The following is a 22932-nucleotide window of genomic DNA, read 5'->3' as shown; positions in this document are numbered from 1 at the left end:
TCATTAACCCATTCTGGGCGGGAACCCCTTTTGTTTTAACTAAGAATTATGTTATATTTTAGCTATTAGAAAATAGCAGATCTACAACCTCATGGCGAGCCACCGAGTGGCGCGCTACAAGCTTGTAGGTCTGCTATTTTAGAAAAATCGTGACATTTTTATTTTGACGCCAGGCCCTAAACCTTTTTCATAGCTTCATAGACTTGTTCGACAGCACTATTATCAGTGTAAATTTTAAAACTCTCAGTACAGTAAACTTGACCTTACAGTATAGGCTGTGTAATTGGTCTGCACCTTTTGCCTTTACACAAAACCTCTTTGCCAAAAAATAGCCGCGTACAGCTAATCTCCGACACCGTTGGCCTGGTCGATGCCAAACTGTGCACACACACTCCCTGAATGCCAACACGAACCTCTGCCCCGATTCTTCCACAACGGCCTATTATAGCGCCACCATGAGGCCGATTATTGCCAAACACATTTCTTTATATTACTCTACACATTCTATACATCACACAAATCGGTATACACTATCTCTATAGTCATGTTATCAACACGGACCTCTCCGCTTCCATCCCCATTGGCTAAGATTGCCTTCCAAAGTTTGCAGGATTGGTCTGTTTTGAACAAAATGCCTTAAATCATGAACACAACATGTAATTTGTGTCAAATTATGCACACACATTCCCACTAGGCCAAGGAAGAAATGGCACTCAAATCAGCCTCATGGTGACGCTATAAGGGGCCAATTCATGTTCTTACCTAAAACTGCAGCATCAGTGTATACAACTTTGTATGGGTATGCACTATGCACATTACTAAACATTATTATGAATACTCTGTAACGTGTTACAGAGTATTTCTTTTTATTGCCCTGTTATACAACCACCCGATGACAGATTATTAAAAAAATAAAACATGTTTATATTCCTCCTACACATTTTGTTCCAGCATCCCAAACACTATTATTCTGGTGGAGACCTGTGCCCCGAGGGGTACTTTTTCTAGTTTTATTTTTATTTTTTTCATTGCACAATAATGAATGCAGTTGTTGGATGCAGTATGAATGTGCCTTAACTGTGGCTGTGGGCGTTGCTTGTTACAGTATACCACCACTTTGCTAGCTGGAATCCATGTGCAGGTTATTTGTCATACGGTATGCGTCATATTCTTCTGCTAAACTGCTCACTTCATAACATTTATTTTCCTGTTTTTTATTTATTATTATATTTTTAACAATTATGCTAACACTGTAATTACAATCTAAATGCGGTTTAAGTGCAGTGTGGCTAACATTTTTATTCATTTTACACCTCTGACGAAAGAGTCAATGATATGTCAGGTTGAGGCTTGAGTGTGTTTTCAAGAACGATTTCATCTTGTTTTTGCCCAGTGAAGACGTTGCCATTGAGAACACATTGAGAAGTTTTTTGGTTTCTGTAAGATTTATTCATATGAAAATAATATAACAATAACGGAACATAAGAAATGCTTTGAGCTGCATTCAGAGGTGATCGTGTATACAGTGTATCTAATTACTAAGGCTGTCCCCAACCAAATAAAAAAACTGAAGTAATAAGTTGTAAGATTTTCCAATTTTCCAGTTGACAACTTGTTTAAATTCCCTTTTCTTCAATAGGAAGCTCCTGCAAATACATGTATGTGCACTGCAGTCATGCACAATGAGCTATTTTGTTACTTTGTTATTCATAGTGCAATGCATATTATACTATGTGAATATTTATGTGATATGATATCTCCAGGAGATCATTTATTTAACACTGAGAAAACAAATTATTTTAATGACTACTACTAAGCCCTTACTAATGTTACTAGTACGTTTTCTATTTGGCAAATAGGGGGCAGCCCTACCCATTTAATCTTTATACTTGTTTGTTTATTTAACATCATGTCCATCACAACACAACAATAAAACTCACCATTACATTCCCTACTGTCTCTCCCTGTGTGCTCACTGCTCAGCTAATGAAGCCACAACTAGAAACACACTTTTCAACTATCTAGAGCACAGAGGTTCTGCTCCTCACTAGAATCAATGTTCATTTAACTTTAGAGTGTGAATACTGGTATTTTTTATCCTTAAGGTTCTTTCAAATGGGCAGCGATTAACGCAGACGTTGTCGCCCCAGGATCAACGACAGGCAAAAAGCAAAACCGAATCCAGGTCTGGTCAGTCACGGGCGCGTGCACAAAACGAGCACGTGTGCGACAATTTCACGGGACCGCACCCACGTCAATACACTTGCGTTGTCGTCCCTCGACTTCTCTGTGTGTACAGAAAATGAAAACGAACTATAGTATGGGCGCTAAATCACTGCCCGTTTGAAAGCTTTACAGTTAACCACTTACACCCAATTTCAAAAGTAGCTAATATAGCTGATCTTGTATATCTTTCGCTATCTTTTGCACATCTTTTGAACAATTTCCACTATAATGACATGCCCAGAATAGGTCCATCATGTGGTTAAATGAACACTGGATTTAGCTGTGCACATCTGTAGGCAATGAGACTCAGACCTGTTGTTTTGCTGTGCACATCTGTAGGCAATGAGACTCAGACCTGTTGTTTTGTGCTTCTATGAGGCATCAAATGGTGTTCTGGGGTCTGACCACAAAATGTCGCCAAAAATAAGTGCTTTCAACCAGCATTAGAAGGCGTTTAGCTGTGGGGAACCTACACACCCTAAACCAAATGCACTACAGTATAATACACTAACGCTGTCTACTACTTGCTTTTACATGGTAGTGTCATTGGCTGATATGGCCAATATCAGATATGACCAGTGGCAGGTACAGTAGAGGAATGTGCTTAACGTTTGATTGTCAAACAAGGACCCACGGCTCTTGTTGGTCAGTAAAGTGCAGGCAACTGTGGGCCAGCGATCCTCAAAAACCTTCAGGACCATAACGGGCCAAAGAAAAGCAGGTGTTTTTTTTTTAAAGGCTGCTGTGTGTTGGGCCAGTGAAAGGTACACAAGTTATTGTAACTCTGAGAGTGTACAAATGTAACCACAGGTTCGGTTAACAATGATGATTTGCTGTGTAGGTGGCCACTTATGCCTGAGTTATAATTAGTTGCAGGCCAGTGTTGTGCACCAAAGTAGCAGATCTACAAACTCACATTGCATGACGCTGCGACACGTTATGAGCTTGTAGATCGGTGCGTGACTAAGTATAACTGGGGTTGAAGTGTGGAGGTGATTAATCCATGTGGGTAGAGCCAGCTGCTAGAGTGCAAGTAATGGCAACATATGCTTTCCTGCTCCTGACACTTGCAAAAGAACATGACATACTTACTGTCTGACTGATTACACTAAGAATTACCTAATCCACTCATTCTCATCAAGAAGTCTACTTAATGCCTCCTACACGCCACTGTGATTTGGCTGTGCTGCATCGCACTAATGAGAACTACACAAAAGCCTCACACGGTTTCTCTTATCATCCTCTCTGTCAGGGTCAAGCTTGCCATGATTCTGTTGGTCCACATGTGAGTTTGATGTGCATGTGGTCTCCTTCGACACTTTATGAAAAGGAATGCAGTAATTTATACCATGCAGGGATCAGATTATGGACAGAGGAGAGGGGGGGGGGTGTGTGTGTGTGTGTGTGTGTGTGTGTGTGTGTGTGTGCGTGCGTGCACGTGTGTGTGTGTGTGTGTTGAAAAAAGGAGGGAACATTGGTATGCCTGGTCATCTGTGGAAGAAGACATTACAATTCACCAGAGCCAAGCAAAGCCCCCCCTGTGGCTTTAGAAAGGGTTGAAATGATATTGATCCATCTGAAATAAGTCATAGAGTATTTTTAAATGATATAGTCTCGGTCTGTTCTGTAGATGTGCTTTTGTAACATTTGTGTGACCCATATACTGTAGTTTAATATATACTTTGTTACACGTCAGTGTAAGAACGACCATCGAGCAACAAAGTGTCAATTCATGGGTGGCATGTTTAGACAGTTGTTTCGATCTTTTCAATGATTTCTATCAATGACTTTGAGGGCGATAGCAGAGAGCACTCATCCTGATCCCAGAGGCTGCCGGGGCTTGAGTCGCCATCTGTGCTCAACGCATCATCCCCTTCCTCCTCTGTCTCTTCCTCGCAGGACTCCAGGTAGTGCAGACCCAGCGCATTAATGCCGGAGTCCTCTGAGCTCGATGGAGAGGAGCAGTGGTCCATTTTGGGGCCCTTCATGTCATCCACAAGACCCGGGTTCTCGTGCTCCTTGTAAACGGCCTGCTGTGCAGGCGGCTGCGCCTGTCGCGGCGGTCGTTTGGCGCCGAGAGGCACCCGAGGGGCGGGGGGTGCAGGCGAAGGAGGTGTGGACGGACGCGGTGGCTCCGGTATGGACGGCGGGGGACGCTGCACGTAGCACATTTTGCCGTTGATGCGCTTGACGATGTAGTCGTCCACAAAGAGGTCCGCAATAACACAGTACTTAGGCGACTCAAGGTGAGGCGGGGACTGGAAACAAGGGGCAATCTTGAGGAAGCGCTCGGCCAAACACACGGACAGGTTCATGGTGTTGTTGTACTCTGACACAACATGAGGCACAGCTGTGCTGGGCAGCTGGCACACGCTGGTCATGGGTTGGTATACATACTTGCCTAAGGGAGGAAAAAACACAGAATGAATAACTATATATGTGTAATGTACAGTATGACATAAACATTATACCAACAGATCATTCCAGTTCTTGATTATGATTGCCTGAACCGTTTTTTTGTGGTCAAATGCTGTTTAAACACACACACAAGGGTTCAGGACTTATTGCTTGATTTGATTCTACTGAGAGTTCAAATCAAGTTTAGATCATATAAGCTAGACTGCAGATTAAATCTTGTGTTCCAAATTATTGAGTAGCCTAGGCAAATCTTCAATTTAATTATTTAAATTTAGATTGTTTTCTAATGTGTAGGTTTTATACGAAATACAGATAATTTGTGTTATATGAAACTGTGTTAGATCTAACATTAGATGTTAGATCTTGTTTATGTATCCCCACTACAGTTAGTACAGTACTGGGGATGCAGCTGTAATGTACTTAAAAAACGTTGTCAGAAAAGGACTGTACTGTACTGTCATGTAAAATACCTTTTGGGAAGTGGCTAGTAATTGAAAATATACAGAAATATTCCGAAATTGTAACATGTTGACAGTGTGAAGACGGTGTGAAAAACGTATGGATTATTTATTGGATCACTTATAATTGATCATATCATCAGTGTAGTTGGAAAAGAAAGAAAGACAAATAATGTCATTTTGAATGTCATTGTTTGCAGCCCACTGCCCACTCATCAACTAACAACTATGTTGCTTGTAGTGTTCCTCAGATGTGTTCAACTGGCTCCCTGGGGGAAGCGGAGCTACTGTAGGAATTGACAGGCCTACACATCACTTCCTTTCGCTCACTGTCCTTGTCTTTAGTTTACGCCGGGCTGGGGGAACCGCTCAAACTAAATCTATTCCCAGGTTACAAAGAAAGCAGTCGAAGCACTACAAAGAAAGTGGCTTTTTTTCCACTGCCGAATGTGCAAAGTGTGTATTTCTGAATGGGTATTTTTAGGAATCACAAATGAAACCTCTGCAATGGCAGCTTACAGAGTTAGCTATATGTCAAGGTTAATATAAAGCAATCAACCAATTGAACAATTTTCAACCGAAACTACCAAATGTTAATGGCCATGGTACTGATGGTGCTGCTGAGTGCTGACTATGGTTACTGACTATGGTGCTGACTACAGTGCTGTACTGATTATGATACTGGCTAAAGGTGAATACTGGACCAGCGCTTTTCTTAACGCAATCTGATCTTATTATAGGCGAGAAAAGAAACCCAAGTCAGAGCATGCACACTGGGTCTAGTTTGTTTTGTTACAGAAGCCCCTTTGGGACAAAACACTGCAATGACTTTGGTCATTATGAAAGACCGATATGTAGAAGAAAAGAAAATAGTGATTTAGCCTGAGACCCAGCACGCACGGTTGCACTGCGCTGCACTGTTGCGTATGTCATTTTTCACCTGTACCATTCATTATTGGATATAATAACGTGGTTAATGACCGTGGTACTCACTATAATGCTGACTATGGTACTGATTATGGTTACTGACTATGGTGCTGACTATGATGACTATGGTTAATGACTAAGCCTATACTGACCATAGTTAAACCACCCTTTTCCATCAATCAAAGTAGCTACACCCTACAAATTGAGTTATGTGCAGAGGAGACACACTCAATCAGGAAGCAGTAAATGTTGATAAAGGAGTAATGGGAGTAATGCTCTATTTAATGACAAAAAGCCAATGGTCCATGGTCAAAGTAACAGCAGAGAGTTCAGTCAGATAGATACAGTAGCTGAGACAAATGATGAGCTAAAAGCCCTTGAAGACAGTGTGTTGACATTTAGTGTTTCGCTTTAGTACAGCTTTCATCCAGCTGGAGAGTCAGTTCCTAACAGCAGTGCCTACTACAAGCTCCGTTGCACGACAGTGTCACCCACATGCTGAACATTGCCAATCTATATGCTCACAAAATGTGTTGCATCTTGCATCAATGAGATGTGAGCTTGTAGTGTAGATCTACTATTTTCAGCAGGCGACACTATAGTTATTATAGTACAATATATTATTAGTGTGGGGACAGACAGATGTACTTAACTGTACAGTATACTTAGACACAGCATGATAGATGGGAATAAAGACAGACAGAAAGATGGAGCACTCCAAGTATCTTTGTTTGTGTATCTTAAGTTCTTTATGGGCTTGTTGTGAGAAAAGGTTTAAAGCTGCTGTGTAATTAGAATCTAATTACATTTGCAGTGTGTCCATGTACTCATGTTAGACCATTGATATTAGAAAAACACATTTGACTAGGAGTAATGTTTAGTAGAGAAGAGGCTCAAAATGATTGTAAGCTAAAAAATAATAATATGTACCTTGACATTGCATGGAATCTATAATATAAACTCAATAATTAAACTAGCTATAGTTAGCTACAGTTTCAACTCTAGAAACCTCCAGAAAGCTGGAGAGACTATAGAGTTGTCATTTTTTCACTCACTTTATTCTATTATTTAAATTTTGCACAAACACTGCACAGGGAGAAACATAACATAACCGGTGGCTGACAGACAGACAGTAGATTACACTAAGTATACAATTCAAGCATCGATATTCAAGTGTGTTCTGCCACTCCGTCAAGCCCAATACTTGAGTCCTTGTTTGACAATTGTCAGTTGTTTGGGAGTAGTTCTCTTCTCTATGCTCAATCCCGCGTGTGTGTGCGCGCGTGTGTGTGTGTCCTTGTCCACTCTCACGAGCGAGTGACATCTGTCTCAAGCCCCTGCTGAAACCCCTTAAGGGCGACACAGTGAGGGGGTCGACTACCACTGCTCTCCAACCCCTCAACCCCTGACTATCACTCCTCTCCTCTCTCTGCTGGTGCCTGGGCTAGTGTTTGGCCACTGACAGAGCTTAGATTAATGCAGGAGCCGGTTTCTGTGAATAAAGCAGCATGTGCTGCCCTCTCTTTCACCGAGCTTGACATTACTCTGGATAAACCTTAACTAGTCCTGTCAGCCATCAGAATGTGGCCAGGAGGAAATACTGAAACCAATGTTCACTGTAGTGTAGACCTTTTCAGACCGCGACCCCCCAAAATAATCATATTTGAACAGCACAAGTAAGCACAAGCACTGTAGGTTCCACAGATAAACATTTTGAAAATAGTAGCTCTACAAGCTTATAGCTAGTAGATCTAGTAGATGGACAATTTTTTACCAGTTTTTATAGTGTAGTTTGTTGAAGGATTCTTCTTATTATTATTATCATCATCATTATTATTATATATCTTTTTAAATCACACCCGTGTGAAGTGAGTGGTGCAACTCCGTGTGGGGGTTTCCGGGGGAGGGGTTCCAGACCCACAGGAACGCACCCAGGGTGCTGGCCTTGTTCCGGTGATCCGCCCCACGTCCGAAACGGTAGAGAAATTACAGAGTTACCATGTGGGGGTCCCCAGGGGTGTGTGTGTGTGGGGGGGGGGGTTCCCAGGGGGCCGGGCCGGTTCCGGCGTGGCGCCCCGTGTCCGAAATGGTTGAGAAATGACAGAGTTACCATGCGGCAGTCCCGCTACTGTACTGTACTACTGTACTGTACTGTCACTGTACTGGCACACCCGGAAGCATCATATATACAGTTAATATGTGCGTGTGTGTTTGTGTGTGCGTTAGGTTGCACACAGGTGGTGAAAAACAATCATGTTGTTTTCGTGCTCATACCCAGGCAGCCAGCTAGCTACCCAGCAACCCACACACATAGCTGGTGGTTGCACCACTAAAAAAATCAGGGATTAAAAAGGTCAAATGTTCTTAAATGGGGACCCCCAAAATCATGTGGGGAGCCCCCTGGGGGTCACGTTCCACAGGTTGAGAACCACTGGTGTAGACCAGCTGACTGTGGACAAGGTTCAACCGATGTACTCAAAATGGACTATTCCCACTCTGTGATTCATCTTTTTACATAATGGTTTTGCACTCACTGTTTTGTTTAGTGATCTCTAATTCAGCCCTCCTTTGACTAAGTAAGCTTCCACCTCTTGAACACCCATGGTACCCTATATGTAACCATACTGTATAGTCAAGTCGGCATTCTACCCGAGCCACCTGTCACTATTTTTAATAATTTATATAATCCAGTAAATCCAACATACTGTAGGCAACATTTTTGTAACTGGTTGACTCAAAACCAAATATTTTAGCTTGATTTAGATTTGTGTCATGCTTCAATGTTGTTGCTGCAGGTGCCCATTTGGCTGGCTGCTAAAGTATTGTCTGCTTCTTTGTGGCTAAATCTGTCCAACAAATGGGGCTGAAAACAGACAGAATACAAGCAGGCTTCAACAGTGGGACAGTTTGACCCAGCACCAAACTCCTTTCCTGTTTCCCGTTGCATAGATCCAATTATCATGCTGAAGTTGAACTTAGGCACTTCTACAGTATGTGATGTGAACATGCAGAACATATCTCTGATCAACTCAGTCAGCATTATATTTCTATTTGTTTGAGCCCTGTATACTTTCATTGCTCCTGGTCAGGACTGTATAGAATCACACTTGTGGCCTGGCTGGTGGCCCAGTCTGGCAGTGTGCCGTGGGTGCGACTCCCGATCCTGACGGCCCTTGCTTCATGTCACCCCCCCATCTCTCTCCCGCTTCCTGTCGGCCGCCGCCTACTGTCTGTCCCTCCGTAAAGATATATAAAATAAAGGTGAAAGCCACAAAAAATCACACTTGTGTGAAGTGAGGAGCACTCTTATCATGATACATCACATTCCGTGCTCAGCCAATCAAATCATCACTAATGTCATTCCGGCCAATCACTTTTGGCGTCCTCACTTTTCTGCCCTTTTATCTTCAACATGTACGTTGCTCAGCCAATCAAATCATCACTATGGTGTGATCGGCCAATGTTTGTGTTCACACAGATCCACAAAGCTGGGCATAGGAGGGATTAGCGCCCCTCAAAAAATGTATTGGATTTGGTGAACTTTTAAGTTGGCACTGGCCGACCTTCAATTTGAGAAGACTACTGGGTACAGTGGTAGAAATTACCATGGTACAGTAGTACCCAACTTGAATCAATATGTCCTTTCAGGGTTACGCTAACACAGGTTGACTCACACTGTGGTCAATTATAGATTGATTGAAATTCTTTATTAGGAATAACCCCTTGAGATCTCGTTTTCGAGGTGGTCCATTAACTTATCGATCTGATCTATTGATTGCATACAACAGCATAATGCAAAGTAAAATAAATTCATAAAATAATTACACCAACAAAGGGTAGGAATATAGGAATCTTTGAAGTGCAGCATGATTGATGAGATTGTTCATGGTTGATTGTGAGCTCTCTTATTAGGATGCTTGGTGATTGTAATCAATTTACAGAGGATTTCCGACCAGGTGGTTCCAGTACACCTGTGAGCATACAGTATGTACTCATCAGACATGACATATTGGCCGTGACACTAAACAGATAATTAATGGTAATGAGAGAAACTTTGGCTGATGTTGTCACTTGTCACCATCTGTGAGGACTGCCTCCACCTGCACTGAATTAGTTTTGTCTTTTCTAAAGCAGTGTTTCACTAAAGCTACACCTGAAAACCATTTGGCTTGTCTTGTCATCCCCGATTAGTGTCTTGCAGTGGTTAGGACATTTATTTTGAAATAATATTTTAATATTAAGATTTTTTTCCCCAAACCTTTTCATCGACTGTAAACTCAGACAAGATAATGTAAATACTTATACTTGGTATGTAAAATGCTAAATACAGCAGCAAAGTCATTCTCAGCACAATTTCATTCACACTTCGACTTTTGTGTTGGTTTTGCCTGAATTCCCATTAAAGAAAAGTAATTAAAAAAAGGCTGTCTAGCACAGTTCCCTTTGGGGTTTTCAGAGTTATCAGCTTCAGAGCAAGTTAGCAGTCCAAGCGACAATGACTTTATGTGCACAATCAAAATTCAATAAGTAGAGGTGTGGAGGTTTGACAATGTTAACACGATTTTGCATACAACATTCTTATGCATCAGTGGAGCAAAATGGTAGGTTGGAATTACATGAAGAGGCACGCTGCTATACTGTATGTGTGTGGCCTTGGTTTTGCCTGATTCAGCAGACTAGGTCGGCATTTTCCTCATGGTGCATGATTGTTCCATGAGGTGAAACTTTCACATTGAATTACCGTTGAAAGGAACATACGGTAATGGTGAAACGCTTGTAAAGCCATACACTATAACTGAAGTCTTTTTTTTAAAGAATATTGAGCTTCTGCTCAAAGGTTTGCTGAAGTAAATTATTTAATATGCACAAAATAAGTATATTCTTTGCCAAACTATTTATAAATTGTATATCGTATTTCAAACATTAGTACTGTGATAGGGTCAAGTATAAATATAATCAGATGATGCAACACTTTGCTGAGAAAAATAAGCCCTGGGTATGGTTTATAATAGACACTGGATATGTCACATCATACATTTGGCTCATCCCAGATGCAGACAGACAAATAAATCCAAAGATTACAATGTGATTCTGCAGTCACACACACTAAGCTGTCACTATACTGACGTTGGCTGTGATTTCCATTGATATGAGATAGGATGAATACTTGAGGGACACCAGTCAGAGGTAAGATGGTCAAATTATAGATCATACAGTGGTCTGGCATGTTTTTAGTCCCATTGACGACTACTCATGATATATATACTTGACATTTCTGCTGACCATTTCCAAAGCATACTGTGGTTTGTTTGAATTTCAAGGATTCCATTCATTAATTTCAGCATGGTATGAAAATCTATTGGACGGAGCTAAGTGGGTAGTTTGGCCCTGCAAGTTTACAAATTGGAGGTCATAATTATCATTAATGAGTGGAACTATATGCTCAAATCACTGCAATAATCACTTTTATGTTACAATTAAGTAAATACACAAATATGTCCTTGACTCTATGAATTAATGAGCTGTATGACAGTATGACTGCTTATTTATTCCTTGGATTTGGAAAATGGTTAATATGTTCTGAAACTGTCGATAATTACCCATGTTTATTTATGGAGAAATCAGTAGCTCTCCTGTTTCAGCTTGTAGCAAAATCTTAGTTTATTGTACATAACTAATTAAATTAAGTCTCTTCCAAAGATGCATAAAAACAATCTGTGCAGTCTTGACTGTGAAATACACAGAATGTCCTTTGTTTCTTTAATAGGCCTATAGTGGATTGTGTATATCAAAGCACCTTCAGCAAACATGTTATTCACCTCAAATTAAATGTGTCATTGTTTGTATTCATATAGGCTATATTGTGTGACCATGTGCCAGTGCCACTGCCTATTATGACTGAGTCAATGTTTGCTAAATTGCTCAATAATGTAGCCTATTCACAATCAGACAAGCATCCATAATAGAGTAGGCTACAAACCATATTGGAAACAGCATCAGCATATGCATATCAGGATTATCTTTGTTATTATATTGATTCCTACTCACGTGGCTGTCCATAAATTAATAGTTTGCAATATACTATACCTTACACAAAAGAAAGCATCGATATTAAACTTCTAAGAGTGTATATAGATTTTCTGTAACTGGAATATTCAAGTATTTCTCTCACGTGAGAGAACAAAGCAAAACAAGCACAGTGTATGTTTTTGTTTTTTAGCCTACTACAATTAAAATTCCTATAGCCAAGCCAACGCACACCCTAAACCAGTCCCTGCCTTTGGCGCTATATATGCTATAAAAGTATGAATATTGAAATAATAGGCTAGCATGTTATTCGTAAACGATGCCATCTGGACAGACAGACTAACAATGGAATTGGAATTCCTGCAGAATAGATAGTTACTTTCAGGAGGGTCAGGAGGACATGTCGAAAACGAGCTGGGAGCGTGCAAGTATAGGCTACATAGCCATAGACAACTCCGGCGGTGAAATATGGCTGTTCAGATATGCCATTATAGAACTTACAGTGACACCATCCCAGGTGGCAACACCAGTGCAGCTTGAAGCACTTCCCATGGCTGTGCGTCGCGCAGATGGACAGTCCGTCACAAGGCAAGAAGTCGGGTCTCCCCGCGCAGCTCCTGGCCAAAGCTTGTGCCTCGTCCAACTTCTCATTCTTCGGACACCTATGTGCTCCCGAGGCAGCCATGCCAACATTCCTGGGTCAGATCGAACTCCCTGACTATATGCAATCCAATCCACCACCACACATAGAGACCGAGACTGGATTTGTACTAGTCTATGAAGCCCGTTAGAAAATTCGGAGAAACTGTGCGTGGAACGGTGGAAGAAAGTAGAGGTTACTGTAAACCCAGAGCAACGTGCTTATTAATAGTAGTCCGACTCCTAAAAAAACAGGCATGTCCCACAAAAGTACGAGATAATCATTTAGCTCAATGAAATTCCAAATTTAAAGCCAGTCGGTGACGTGTTCCATCCATCCATGTAGATCTATCCATCTTCGACTTCGCGTCTTGTCGAAAAGGTCTTCTCTGCGCGCTGCTGACGCCGCGCGCGCTGGAAACGAGCATATCGCCTCTCCCAAGTCAACTTCATCACCAAACGGGAGGAGTCCACGGCCAGCTGCTGCTGTTGGGCGCACTCCAAAGTAACACAGCTGTAGATTCCCTGTGAATTAATTCGCCTACATTTGGCATGCATAATCTTGGCTGTACAAATTTCCACCATCAAACAGTGCTGAGTGCTGAATTAAGTTTGAGAAAATACAACTTTACACTCATCAATTACAGGCCGAACCCCATACTTTTGAATTGCATTCTGTCTTTTGAGCTATACTCTATTGACTCAGGGATAGTAGATTACATAAATATAATCCAATAATTAACAAAAACGGATAACTGTGCTGTGAACTAATTAGGCTAACATGAACAATTACTATTACTATATTTTAACGCTATATTGTATGACCTTTTGTTTGAACTAAATGTAGCATAAACTTACTAAAGTATTGCATTGTATTGTGCCACCAGGTCTTTCACACAACCTGACAATTACATTATGCTACACACAACTGTTAAAAAAAAAAAAATCTAATACATGGACTGCATCAACTCGCTATGAGAGCTTGCTTACCTAACCTTTTTTGTGTCAAATGTTTTAAGCGTTTCTGATTGCCTATATTGTTTTGTAAAATATGTTTTTGCACTATCAATGTCCCATTAAAGGTAGGGAAGGGATTTCTTATAATAGCTGGTAGATAGACAGGGAGACCAGTTTCTAAACAAACAAAAGTACTTTTAGTTGAAGTTTAGACAATAGAATAGCCTATAAAATGGTCATTTGTGCAGCTAAATATTTAACAGTAGATTAAATCTACAATCAAAATCATGATAATATAATAAGGTATGTACCAGTATGTGTATATTCAGACAATTTTCAAAAATAATTATTTATTAAGGCAACATGAGAATATGTTTGTTTGCATACATGATTTTTACATATTAGACATTAAGATCATAGAGTGCTAGCCAAATAATGGCAATGCAGCAATGTAAAGTATACTAACTGTGTACAGTTTGCATTTGGATTGATGGTTAATAATTGGATGTATTTTAATATCAACATGTCAGTAAGAATCTGAATCATCCAGCAGCCTATAACTACCACTAGCATGAATCTTGAGATATTAGAAATCGCACAAAAGGTAAAATATAATAGCCTGCAGTTATACAGTCAATGATGATTTTATACTGTATAATATGAGATTAAAGCTGATATCTTAAATTTGGTTTAACCCCTTTTGGTGTTAGCATTATGTTATGCTTTAGCTATTGAAAGCAGATCTACAAGCTCATAGCGCGCCACCGAGTGGCGCGCTACGAGCTTGTAGGTCTGCTATTTTTTTAATCGAAGAACGACTGACATAGAAACATAGCTTTTTCAGAAAACTGTCAGGATGTAGAAGACATTTTTAGAATCTGATCTCAGGTCAGAATGGGTTAAAGTTGGCTGCGGAGCCCCTTTATGATCTCCTTCCACTTGTGGATAGGGGGGCTGCCGTTGGCCACCAGCCTCCTGAGCAGACTGCTGGGCTCCAGGTAGGGCACATCTTGGTGGACCTGGTGGTAATGCTCCAGCCTCTCCAGGACCGCCGCTAATCCCACCATGCTTGCATAGAACAAGGGCCCCCCGCGGTGCCGGGGCCAGCCATAACCAAACACGTAGATGGTGTCTATGTCTTCGGGCCCTGCGGCTATGCCGTCCTCCAGGATGCGGAAGCCCTCGTTGATCAAGCCATAGAAGCAGCGCTCCAGCACCTCCTGCGGGTCGATGCTGCGTGCCACCAGGCCATGCTGGGCTCGGTACTCCTCCAGAAACCTGTGCAGCCTTGGGTCAGACCTGGGCGTTCGACCTCCAGGTCCGTCATAGACGTACCAACCTCTGCCTGTTTTTTGACCAAACCAGCCCTGCTCGCAGATCAAGTCCGCCAGAGGGCTGTACCTGCGCCCTTGCCGGACTCTCATTGGCTGCCCCGGTGCCACGTCAGGCCCCGTCTGCCCATCTTGCTTCCTGATCCTCCAGCCCACGTCCAACCCAGAGAGGTCAGACATCCTGAACGCACCCATGGCCATGCCAAACTCCTCCAGCACCCGGTCCACCAGCTCAGGGGTCGCTCCCTCCTCTAACAGGAAGTTGGCTTGCTCCAGGTATGGCTTCACCATGCGGTTGCCCACAAACCCTGGACAGTTGCCCACAGCCACACTGACTTTACCCATCCTCTTTCCCAGATGCATGGCAGTAGCCACCGCACTGGGGCAAGAGCGAGGACCGTACACCACCTCCAAAAGCTTCATGACGTGGGCCGGAGCAAAGAAGTGCATCCCCACCACCAGCTCAGGTCTGCTGGTTCGAGAGGCCAGGCGGTCCACGTCTAGACCGGAGGTGTTGCTGCACAGCAGGGTACCGGGTTTGCACACAGCGGAGAGCTGCTGAAACAGCTCCTCTTTCAAGGTCATGTCTTCAAAAACGGCTTCAATGACGAGGTCAACATCTGCCACAGCCTTGAGGTCGGGGCTGTACTGGACCAAATCCAGGGGAGAAGCCACCCCGCGTCTCTGAGCCCCGCGCTCCAACATATCCGTCACCGTCTGCTTAGCCTCAGCCAGCTGCTGCTGCGTCTCCACGGCAACCACAGATATCCCAGTCTGAGCCAGAGCAACTGCAATACCTCTTCCCATGGTGCCCAGGCCTGAGGGACAGACAACACCAGGTCAGGATGGGGCTACTTTCAATCTCCTCCACATTGACTTGTAAAAGACATCATAATCAAAACATCTGTTAATTATATTAATAATAAATAAATATATACATAATTAGGAACAGAAATATATATATATATTTTGTGTAATATGCACTTTCAGGGTTTGAAATGGTGTTCACATATCCAGATTGTCTTAACATCCATTCTCCTCTACTGGGTGCCAGCGTTTAGCCACTTAAACCCAGTTTGACTGTAAACGAAAAAATATATATAATTTCTAATGAGGATAACTGGATAAATATAAGAGTTAAGAGAACAAAATTTTCAGTTAGCCTGGAGACAGTCACAGTACCAATGACGGCTGCTTTGCGGACAGGTACAGGCTTGCTGGTGTCCCAGTGGGCTCCACTGGGCATCGTCCACCTGCCCACAGTTCTCTGTGCAAAGAAGCAGTACTGCAGGGCCCGAGCCTGGTCAGAGTTGAAGAGGGTGGCCATCAGTTCCCTCTCCCGCTCCATGCCCTCTGGGTATGGCAAAGTGGCGGCGGCCGTCACTGCCTGAATGCACGCAATTGGAGCCGCGGCTCCACGGGAACTCCTGTGCACCCGCTGCATCGCCCCCTCAATCAGAGCATCAAGGTCTGGGGGAGCAGGACACGGACGTGTGCTTAGACGACGGTGGCCATCTACGGATTTTCCTGAAATCGGGACATTAAAGAGCAATCTGGAGTTAAGGGTGAAACAGAAAAGTGCTGTATTAAAATGAAAATCGTAGAATGAAAATTGTGTAATTGCTCAATGATACATACACAATTGTCATGCTACGGTTTTCGCTTTAATACAGGAAAGTATGTCAAACTCCTGTCAGCATTTTACAATGTTTTAGAGAGCGCTCAGTGGAGCAGGACTGTTGGTGATCTTTCTGTTGGACTGTTGGTAATCATCCACTCAACTTCCCAAGCACCCCAATAGTTTCTTCGGGTACAGGGTACTGACAGACCATTTCCTGGATAATCAGAGTCCCTCTCCACCAGAGCCCTGGCTGTTACAGTTCACAACGCAGATATGGAATGAAGTGAAGAGGCTACGATTTGGTCCTTAGGCAAAATAGCTGTTTGGTATAAAAAAAAGGACCATAAATTGCACTTCTGTGATGCACAAGTCTGTGAAAGGGGGTACAGGACTGGATAAGTCGTAACGAGGGACTACGTGTGAATACATTTTAATACCAGAGCCAGAAAACTCAACACAGCAGAAAACTGTCTGTCAGCAGTGATTTAAGCTGGGGAACAATGAGAGAGAAAGGGGATGACCGCTCGGCTAAAACCTTGTTAAAAGCATCTTAATTCCCTTTCCTGTCTCCTCTGACATGATTACATGAGACAGCACTCAGATCCCTCTGCAGCTCCATTGAATTACACTCGTGGGTCTGGGCCAGAAACTGGGTCAGCATGGCAATGCTTAAAGCGACAGCAGCCAGGGATGTGCAGCGATTGATTGATGTATGGCTACCATTAAGGCCATTAACAACTTTATCATGCATCTCATAGAAAAACAGGGGAAAGAGCACTGTGTGAAATGTCAGCTCCGCTTATATTAAAAAACACCCGTGTGAAATGAGGGGCGCTCTTGTTATCGTACATCAAATGATGTTATCATTTAACCATGATACAATGTTTTAAAAAAAAAACATTCAATATATTTCATGTTTGCCTTCAACGTCAATGGCGTTTAATGTTTTATTTACGTCATTTAGCGAAATTATCAGTTTATCATACATCATCTCATACTGGCCATTGGCCAATCAGAATGCCTGTTGCTGTGATTGGTTAGCTGATTTTCTCGTCCACATACGAAGTAAATTATTCCTTCATTGTCAATGGTGTTTAATTTACGTCATATTTAGCAGAATTTTGACCTAATTTCTACGTCCATTTTCGATAGCAAATCTTGAGATGTGTGTGGACAAGATTTAGTGGACATTTCACCTGAATTCCCCTTAGTTTCATTGTCAATGGCAAATCTTGAGACGTGTGGGGACAAAAGCTGTATATAGGAGGGGCTAGCTAGTGCACCTCCAAAACCACACCCGTGTGAAGTGAGGGGCGCTCTTATCATACATCATCTCATTCCGGCCAATCACAATTTGCGTCCTCAACTTCGTCTTCAATGTTTGTGTTTACACAAACACTCAAAGCTGACCATTCATTGACAATGGTATTCAATGTTTGTGTGTGCACAAGCCCTCAAAGCTGGACATAGGAGGGTCTAGTGCCCCTCAAAAATACATTGTGTAATGTACCATACGATGTCCAGTGTGATGCTGTGTACTCTATGGGCGGCAAATATTGCAGTGGTTAATCTGTAAATGGTTGAACTGTCGATGGATTTGTTGGGAGGGCTGGACATCATGACAGATGTAGTAGGCAGATGTTGCAACTATTGGGGTAAAATGTTAATCTCAAATCAGTCTGTGTGCACATGCATCTATACAGCACATGCCCTTGTGCCAGCCTCAGTGTTGTGTTACACATGTGCTTAAAGTGTAATGAATACAGAATCCATTAGTCCCATACATCCCAGTGACATTACTGAGACCACTGACTCTCAGAGCATTGACCATTGTGTTTAGTAGTAAGTAAATCACATTTTCTATCAGCATTTAACACATTTGTTAATCAACTGTAAAATCTGACATATAGCAGATAATCTCCTCCGGTTTAGTTTTCTAACTCCTCAAATCTCCAGTATACGGCTCTTGGCATTTTTCAATCTGATTCACTGTAAGCCTAAGCTTTTCTAACAACACACACATTCTCTCCCACTCAAAAAGTCAGCTTGGCAGTGCAGTGTGGAAGAGGAGAAGAATGATTATGCAGTCACTATTGGATACTGATTCAAGATCACATCCATTACATTACAGCTAAGAAAAATATATAATCGATCAATAACATTTTACACAGGAAAGGTCATTTATGCCTTTGAGGCAATAAAGGATTCTGCCTGAGATGCGTCAGCAAAACAGAGATTTTTCCTTTTCAAATAACAGGAAGCACATTAGCTGGAAACGTTTTTAATATAGGATGTCCGACGTGCCAACTGAGCTACTGGTAGCCAGGAAGAATGTTCTCAACATAAAGCATAGATGCTTTATGTTATTGCCCAGGATATTTCCTGGGCATTGGGTTATTACAGTAGATCTACTGTAATAACCCAATGCCCAGGATATATCCTGCATTGTGTACATTTAATTCTGAAAAATCTAAGTATTCTGTTATATTACCCTGACCTACAGACCCAGACCCAAGAAGGTGGTACATGCTATTGAGTCATGTTACCCAGGGTAAGGCTGTTAAATGATTTTGAATAATTTGCTTCATCTTCTTCACACAAGGAATGGTTGAGATACAAAATCAAGGGAAAAGAGTGCAACATATTTAATTGTTCTACAAAAAAAGAAGACCAGCATTATTTTTCTTCACAGATTAATATTGTGTAGCATGTCTGTGTGTGTGTGTGTGTGTGTGTGTGTGTGTGTGTGTGTGTGTGTGTGTGTGAGAGACGGATATTCTTTCTCCTGAACCCCACGGCACCCTTTCATATACCAGCCAAATCAAAGAGAGTCAGAAATAAAAGGCTATCCCAATCTAAATTAAGGGCGGGCAGGCAGGGGCCCATGATTAATATTCCAACAATGTTTGTCTCTATTCGCCCTCCTGAATAATACAGCAACAGCGGTGAAGAAATCAGAGCACATCTGACAGAGACATGAAACATTTATATATGGTGTGGTGGAGGTTCTGCCTGCCGTGTTCTCTTCTTCCTCCGACACAGGGGAACATGGATAAACTGGAATTTGTTAAATACCTGCTCTGAGGCCATTTTCTGGGCTCTTTTCCCTTTTGAGGTGAAATCATTGGAGAACATTTGTGTATCGGTGCCGTCCTTCTTGATTAAAAGAACACTGAAGGAGGGCATAGCTTTTCCTCTCACCTGCAACACTCAGGGCAAACTTCACGGCCACTTGAAGCGTGTTTTCATCTACAACCTGGTCAACTATTCCCAGCTTCAGAGCCTCAGCAGCTGTCACATGGCGGCCTGTAGAAGGCATGAAAGGTTCATTAGAGTGGTGCTAAGAAAGCCTACCGTATTAGTCCTGGGAAATTCATTTATCTACTACTAAAGGACATTGCATTCATGACAAAAAAATGAATGAATACTCCCCCCTGCTGGACATCAGGATACACTAGAGATATATTGTTGACAAATAGCAGTAGAGCACTTTACTGTACAATTACATCAACTTTACACAGATATAGTTGATACTGATAGAAATAGTCGACATCATTTAATTTGTGAACATGTGTATGCAAACAGTTGCACACTGTGCACACATATCTTCAGCAACAAAAAGATAATTAAAATCTGGAGTTAATGCCATTTCTAGCAGAAGCCAAGCAGGCAGTAATATGATAGCACTTCTTCGCACCATTGTCTGTGCTCTGTATAAAAGTGGCTTTTGTATAATCAACTCAGTGAGTAAGACTATGATACCTGTGGTGATGAGCTCTAAGGCAGCCGGAACTCCAATGAGCCTGGGAAGACGCTGGGTCCCCCCAGCAGCGGGTAACAAACCCAGAGTCACCTCTGGAAGGCCCAGTCGAGCCTAAGAGAACACAACATAAACATGCACAGTTAGTTGCACGCAAAATCATATTCACATTGTGAATAGCGTAGTCAGAACCTTTCTCCACTTTTTATTATGTTCAGAGCCCTGTCTATTTTGTGCTTTGTTGCACATTTGTTTTTATATTCTAAACTTGAAGATATTGACAACACGGGGTGTGTGTGTGTGTGTGTGTGTCATAGAAAGTGAGAGAGATGTAAACAAACTTTGGAATGTGCAATGCGATAGTGACACCCAAGGGCCAACTCTAGACCTCCACCAAAAGCCATTCCTTCTATGGCTGCCACCACTGGCTTGTCCGCTGCCTCTATGGCGTGAATCATCGGTACCAAGGGAGGGCCAGACATTGGACCCGCAAACTCCTTGATATCTGCTCCTGTGTCCCAAACACAAACCAAGGAGCTAATAAGGAACAGAAAAATAGCAGGACCACAGAAATCTTTGGAACATTGAAATATGTGACAAATTTGAGTTGTATTATTTGCATGATGTTCTATAGAATCAGAAAAAGCTTATTACCGCCACAGAATTTCCCATTCTTTCCACAGATGACCACAGACTTCACATTTGAATCGCTGAGTGCTCTCTGCACTGTATCAACGATGCCCTGCCTCACCGCAGCACTGCAACGACAGTTTAATATTCATGCTATTGATTAGCAAGACTGAGCTGCTCCAACATGGTGTAAAAACGGGCAAGCACCGGGGCGAGTCTTCTGGTATTCACTATAGGGACCTCTGAGAGACGGCTAAGGCCAGGTCACCTAATGAGCCAGGTCTTTTAGAACAGACAAAAGGATGCTGCCACACAGCCTTCGGCCTGTGGCATTTCCTCTGTGCTGCTTGTCACATGCAGAAGAACAGGACAGTAAAAAGCCAATTTTTTAAAAAGTCAATATCCCAACCCAAATAGAGTTGTTGTTGTTGTTTTTAACTAGGAAAGTCAGAATAAAATCTGTTTGGCTGTCATCTTTGAGCATTTGGCCTTTTGGGTAAAACGTGAACACACATTTAAAACATTCTAAAGCTTTCTGTCCATTACTTGGAGATTTATTGTCAAACAACCTTGTTTTATATAGTTACTCTTTAGTTTGCATGATGTAGGTTAGCCCTGGTCCAGCGCTTACAGCGAGTCTAGGTCACATCATGGTGTGACATGAAATTGAAACATAGAGCTATTTGTAAAGATTCATGAAGCTAGTGTACAAGAAGGAACACGACGCGGTCACAGCCTCAGGCACTCTCGTTGATCTCTCAACAGATGACAGCTCACCTTAGCGCGTTGACAGGAGGATTCTGAAGAGTGATCACAGCAACAGTTCCCGAAGAAACCCGAGTATATTGAGCCATCGTCTCGACAAAAGCATACAAATGCTAAAACGTCCTTTGGTCGCAGCTTGTTGAACTTCGGAACATCTTTGGCACTTTCACCTTTGCCATAGTTTAATTGTTAACTTAATTAACCAGGAAGAAATTGAAATGGGATGTTACGTCATTACAGCTGCTGAGTCCCACTTCTTATCTTGTCCCCCCTCTAGTGGACTTTATTCCCGTTCCGCCAATGGCACCAGTCCGAAGTTGCCATGTCCGCTGATTATAAGTGATTTTGTGCTCGATTTTCTGTAAAGTCAGTTACAAATATTGGTACGGGGGGGGGCATTTGTGCATTGTGCCTGCTATCTTTCTGCCTACCCTACAGCCTACACGTCTAACATTAATACACGTTTTTATGATTGAGATTTATGATTTAATCAATCTCTATACAGCTGTGATGTTGCAGGATCTGCATACACACAAAACGTTCTCAGATTTGTTTTTACTTAAGCAAAAGTAGCAATAACGTAATGTAGGAGAGAAAATCGTTAGCAGCAGTCTGAGCAGTGTGGGCAGGGCATCATGAGCAGTGTGGGCAGGGCATCAGGCCTCAATATCATTCTGAGGGGCAGAAGGCCAAACTGAGGGGCCAGGTGACCATGGCCTCCATGAAATTCCTGCCGTTACAATTAAGTCCTGTGTATTCAAAATGTTATTCACTAAAGAACAAAAGCATTGGCATCAAAATATAGCGTAGTAAAGTGCAGTATTTAAAATATGCCTATTATGCAGAATGTCCACAATCATATTATTGGACTGTACATTCATATATTAATATCACATATATATAATTATCACTTATTCGTCATCATCACTTTAAGGTTGCAGCTGGTAACGGTGGGTCTGATGTTAACCAGTTAAACTCCAGCATTGTTTATTGCGAGGAATCGACAAGTGAAAGCTTTACCCACAATAACAGACAACTGGAAATACAGTAGTATTGAGCCATGATGGACTCCGGTTACGCATATTGGGTTTAAGTGGTTAATTAATTGATGTGTTGCTGCTGGGTAACTTAAAACACATGTATCTGGGGGCGCTGTCCCTCAGAGCTAGAAGG

General features: G+C 42.2%; 2 protein-coding genes across 2 annotated transcripts; both read right to left on the bottom strand.

The window, feature by feature from the left end:
• Positions 1 to 3772: 3772 nt before the first annotated feature.
• On the bottom strand, positions 3773 to 12741 carry LOC308331217 (UPF0524 protein C3orf70 homolog B; the record flags this gene model as incomplete). The annotated part of the gene is made up of 2 exons (XM_080786497.1): positions 3773 to 4627; positions 12558 to 12741. The coding sequence occupies 2 exons, from the start codon at positions 12739 to 12741 to the stop codon at positions 3972 to 3974; spliced, it is 840 nt and encodes a 279-aa protein (XP_080642623.1). The 3' UTR covers positions 3773 to 3971.
• Positions 12742 to 14014: 1273 nt separating this feature from the next.
• ehhadh (enoyl-CoA, hydratase/3-hydroxyacyl CoA dehydrogenase) lies at positions 14015 to 21993 on the bottom strand. Its single transcript, XM_080786692.1, has 7 exons — positions 21772 to 21993; positions 21019 to 21122; positions 20706 to 20875; positions 20367 to 20478; positions 19806 to 19910; positions 16166 to 16510; positions 14015 to 15801 (listed from the first exon to the last, which is right to left on the bottom strand). Exons 1-7 carry the CDS (start codon positions 21846 to 21848, stop codon positions 14552 to 14554), a joined length of 2163 nt encoding a protein of 720 aa, XP_080642818.1. The 5' UTR covers positions 21849 to 21993; the 3' UTR covers positions 14015 to 14551.
• Positions 21994 to 22932: the final 939 nt, after the last annotated feature.

This window comes from Protomyctophum bolini (assembly GCF_963924005.1).
Source record: "Protomyctophum bolini genome assembly, chromosome: 16".
NCBI classification, from domain to species: Eukaryota; Metazoa; Chordata; class Actinopteri; order Myctophiformes; family Myctophidae; genus Protomyctophum; species Protomyctophum bolini.
This window is presented reverse-complemented; position numbering and strand designations above follow the sequence as displayed.

Bases quoted from the DNA above. Each gene is read 5' to 3' on its own strand.
- ehhadh (XM_080786692.1), bottom strand. From the start codon at position 21,848: ATGGCTCAATATACTCGGGTTTCTTCGGGAACTGTTGCTGTGATCACT. The intron at 21,123-21,771 runs GTGAGCTGTCAT...CTGTCGTTGCAG, and splicing joins CCTCCTGTCAACGCGCTAAG to TGCTGCGGTGAGGCAGGGCA. The intron at 19,911-20,366 runs GTATCATAGTCT...TGCCTTCTACAG, and splicing joins CTTAGAGCTCATCACCACAG to GCCGCCATGTGACAGCTGCT.